The 4,435-nt window shown below is 59.0% G+C and overlaps 1 protein-coding gene across 1 annotated transcript in view; it reads right to left on the bottom strand.

Annotated features, from left to right (window-relative positions):
• LOC102375077 (host cell factor 1) overlaps positions 1-4,435 on the bottom strand; it is a 22,300-nt gene that overhangs the window by 9,949 nt on the left and 7,916 nt on the right. Inside the window, exons 8-12 of the mRNA XM_025213674.1 lie at positions 4,202-4,430; positions 3,063-3,223; positions 2,504-2,701; positions 1,449-1,676; positions 786-890 (exon numbers count right to left, since the gene is read on the bottom strand). Of these exons, the coding sequence (XP_025069459.1) occupies positions 786-890; positions 1,449-1,676; positions 2,504-2,701; positions 3,063-3,223; positions 4,202-4,430 (921 nt within the window). The remainder of the gene's footprint in view (positions 1-785; positions 891-1,448; positions 1,677-2,503; positions 2,702-3,062; positions 3,224-4,201; positions 4,431-4,435) is intronic.

Genomic DNA, 4,435 nt, shown 5'->3' with positions numbered 1-4,435 from the left:
AAAGAGGATGGTCAGCGCCAGCCCAGATAGCTGGGCCAACACCCAGTTTCCCCATTGAGGCAGGAAAGGGGGCTTAGAGCAGGAAGCCCAGATGCCTCAGTTCTTTCCAGCACAGGAAGCAATCTGGGTTCCAACACAGGAAGGGAGTGGGGATGTGGGGGGATTAAAAGCTGGATGTCTGGGTCCTTTCCGAGCATGGGAGGGTAGGATAGAAACTACAGCCAGAAACCTGGGAGCTCAAACACCTGGGTCCTTCCTAGCAGGGGGAGGATTGGGATCTGGGATTAGAAATCAGGGGTCTGGGAGTCCAAACATTTGGTTTCTTTCCAGCATAGGAGGGGAGGGGGTCTGGAGTTAGGGATTGTAACTGGAGGTCTGGGGGTCCAGATGCCTGGGTCCTTCCTGGCATGGAAGGAGAGAGGAATCTGGGGCCAGGAGGGGAGGGATTAAAGCTGGGAGCCTGGATGCTTGGGTCCCTCCCCAGCAGGACAGAAGCATGGGAGCTAGGTCAGAGGACTATTGTCAAGTGCTTGGGAGCCCAGGCACTTGGGTTCCACCTCAACTCAGAGAAGAGAAACAAGCTCTGGAAGGAGACTGAACCCAGGCATCTAAAGCTTTATCCCAACTTTAAGAGGAGCAAGATCTGCTGGAAAAAGTGGGAGCCCAAGATTGGGAGTTCTCTCTGTTGTGGAGAGAGGACCAGTAGAGGCTGGAAGCTCAGATGCCTGGGTTCTTTGGCTGCAGGCCCTGGGCCTGCCTCATTTTCCCCCATCTGCCCAGCTCACCTGGATGATCTGCGTGACAGGCCCACTAGACGCCTGCCCGGTCACCGCAGAGCTCTGCACCGGCTTTGTCTGCACCACTGACATCACCTTCCCCAGGTTGGAGATCTAGGAGGGAGTGCATGAGCCCCATGGCATGCTGCGACATGGGGGATCGAACCCCGCCCCAGGGCATGCTGAAAGACGGGAGACCAGGCCCTTGCCCTAACTCATGCTAGAAGATGGGTACCCCTGCCAGCCCCCCTGGGACATGCTGGGAGATGGGAACCAGCCCTGCCCCCCTCCCCCCACCCAAGGTGCCTCCCAGCCACAGGGCATGCTAGGAAACAGGAACATCTGGGTTCCCTCCATCCTCTGGGAGGGGATCAGAGCAGGAACCAGATGTCTGGGTTTCCTCCATGCTTTGGGAGACGGTCAGAGCAGGACCTGGATGCCCAAGTTCCCTCTATGCTAATGAAGAAACAGAGATCAGGGCAGGGCCTGGACAGCTGGGTTCTCCATGTGCTCTGGGAAGGGTAGGGAGGTCAAGGCACAGCCTGGATTCTGTGTGTGCTCCAGAAGAGGCATGGAAACTAGAGCACAGCCTGGACACCTGGGTTCCCCATGTGCTCTGGGAGGGGTGGGGAGGTAAAGGCAAGGCCCAGATGCCTGGGTCCCTGTACTCACCAGGGCACTGCCACCAGGCACGGAGATGGGGCTCTTGACAAGAGTGATGGTCTTGGTGACACCACCCACCACGGTGGTCATGACTTGGGCCTGCTGTGCCACAGTGACAGTGCCTGATTTGTGCACAGTGATGATGGGCCGTGTGGGTGTTGCTGATGTGACCACCGAGGCCGACGTGCCCACCTGAGCCGCTGCTGTCTTCAGCATCCGTGTCGCTGGGTTGCTCACCTGGGGGGGGGGTGGCACACAGTCACTGGGAGGGGAGGGTCCCAAACACCTGGATTCCACCTCAGCTCCAGAAGAGGGTGGTATCTGTCAGGTTGGAGGAGCCCAGATGCATGGGTTCTACCCCATCTTGGGGAAGGGGTGGGATCTGCTGGGTTAGAAAGAACTGAATGCCTGGGTTCTACTCCTGATTGAAGAGAGCATGGAGGCTGCAGGGAAAAATGGGAGTCCAGACTGATGGATTCTCTGGCAGGGGAGTGGAGACTAGCAGGTTAGAGCATGGGAGCCTGGACACCTGGATTCTTGCCCAGCTGGGTTGAAGCAGGGAGAACCAAGAGCCTGGATGCCCTATGTTCTATGCCCAGCTCCCTAGAAGTGCTGTGAGTGGTAGCCTGGGTCCCAAATCAGCTGCAGGATGGGGGGAGAAGAAAAGGAGTGAGAACCTGGACACCTGGGTTCCCCCCAAAACATCTATTGAAAGTGCTGAGGGTCATAGTGACAGCCCAGATCCCAAGGCAGCTGCAGGATGAAAGCCAAGTCTAGTAGGTCAGCCTGAGGGTGAGAACCAGGACCCCTGGGTTCCCATCCAGCTCTCTAGAAGTACTGTGGGTGGCATCTTGGCAGCCTGGGCACCTGGGTCCCAAGCCAGCTACAGCCTGGCAGCCCAGACTCCTGGGTCCTGAAGGGGCTGTAGGATGAAGATGGAGTCTTGGGGGTCAGCAGAGTGAGAACCAGGACATCTGGGTTCTCCTGTTGGCTGCAGGCCAAACCCCTGGGTTCCCCTCGCTGCAACCCAGACACCTGAGTCATAGGGATAGGAGGGCACTCACCATGACAGGTGAGGAGGCAACCTTGACGGTGGCAGGCAACGAGGTGGTACCAGGGGACACAGCCACAGTCTTGACGATGGTGGTGCCAGCTGGGACACTGAGCACCGTGGGTGCCGAGGCTGGCGGGATCTTCTGTGTGGCAGCCGCTGCTGCCGCCAGTGCCGCCATACCACTCATCTGGGGGCTGCTCCCAATCACCTGGGGGAAGGAAAGGTTAAGGGGGCCCCCCCATATACCCCCTCTAGCCTCCCATAACCCTAACAGCCCCACACTTGCCCAGCTCCTACAGTACCCCCGCAGCTCCAATTGCCCACCTAATCCAGATGCCTCCCCATGGGTCCCCTATCAGGCCAGCCCCACACAGCCCCAGCTCCTCAAGACCCCAATGTATCACCCCCCACAACTCTCTTATATACCCCTCACTCCCCTAAACTCTCTGAAGCCCACTCCCCCATGCTCCAAAATCTCCTTCATACCCACCCATGCTCCCTCCAGCCTGCCTACTTCCCCTAGCACCTCCCCCAGATACCCTCTCATGCTTCTTGCACCCCCCACTCACCGTGCCCTGGGCAGTCTGGGTGGGCACTACCATGCGCACACCAGCAGGCAGTGAGGTGACGGCGACTGGAGCCTTGCCAACCTGCCCGGCTGAGCGCACTGTCACCAGTGGGGGCCCTGGTGAGGCCTGCGGGCCCGGCACTTTCAGCACTGTTGGCACACCTGCAGGGTGAGGCAGGGTTCAGTGATGTCCTTCCCTGGGCATTATGGGATTGTACATTCCCCCAATGACACTGTGGGATTGGAGGGACATGAACTGGGCCCTGCCAGCTTTGCTCCCAGTAGATTCTGGGATGGAGATGTGGGGAGGAGCAGAAGCAAGGTGGGTTCTCTGCCCCAAAGCATTGTGGGTAGAGACACCACATCTTCACCCAGACTATTCTGGGATGGAAACCAGAAGTGACTAGGTGCCCAAGTCTGCTAGAAGGGAGCATTTGCTGCCCCCAAGGCATTGTAGGATAACTCAGCTACTTCCTACTCTCCCCCAAAATGGAAAAGGACCGCACAGATGCCCCAAAAGCTGCTGAGATGAAATAGCTGCCTCCCCCAGCCCCAGAGCATTGTGGGATTGCACCGCTACTTCTTACCCTGCCCCACCACTGGAACAGCCCCAAAGGATTCTGGGATAGGAGGAACTGCCTGAGAAGCTTCTGGGATGGAGTAGCTGCTGCCCCCCTCCCAGCCCCAAGGCATTGTGGGATCACATGGCCATCCTTTACCCCCCTTCTCCCCCCCAACCAAGAGAATGCTCAGTCAACTCCTGACCTCCCTGCAAGCCCCAGGGCATTGTAGGAAAGAAAGAACCACTAGTGGGGTATGGGATACCCCAGAGGCTTCTGGGACTGAGCATCTGCCTCCCCACTCTTCCAGGGCATTGTGAAACTGCACAGACACCTCTTGCCCTCTGCCACAGCCCCAGAGCACTGTGGGATAAAAGAGACTACCAGTGGGGTATAGGATCTCCCATAGGCTTCTGGGACAGAATTGCCTCCCTCCAGGCTCAGGGTATCATGGAATGGCACAACCACCTCTTGTTTTTCCCCCTACAGCACCAGGGAACTCTGGGAAGGAACATCCACCTCCTGCCAGCCCCAGGACACAGTGGGACACAGGGCCCCCCACCCCCAGTGCCCCACTCACCCTGTGTGCGGGGGCTGGAGGCAACAGGCAGGGCAGCACTGGCAGGCAGCACCTGCAGGGCGGTGGTGGCAGGAGCAGGTGCAGCAGTGGCTGGGGGCAGCAGAGTAATGCCCACCTGGGCCAGGGGTGGAGCAGCAGCAGCAGGCGTAGGGGCAACAGGTGCAGCGGCAGCAGGCGCAGGGCTCTTGGGTGGGTTGGCGGGCACCGAGGGCACGGGGGCAGGGGCAGGTGAGG

This window comes from Alligator sinensis, unplaced genomic scaffold (assembly GCF_000455745.1).
Source record: "Alligator sinensis unplaced genomic scaffold, ASM45574v1 scaffold137_1, whole genome shotgun sequence".
In the NCBI taxonomy this organism is placed as follows: Eukaryota; Metazoa; Chordata; order Crocodylia; family Alligatoridae; genus Alligator; species Alligator sinensis.
This window is presented reverse-complemented; position numbering and strand designations above follow the sequence as displayed.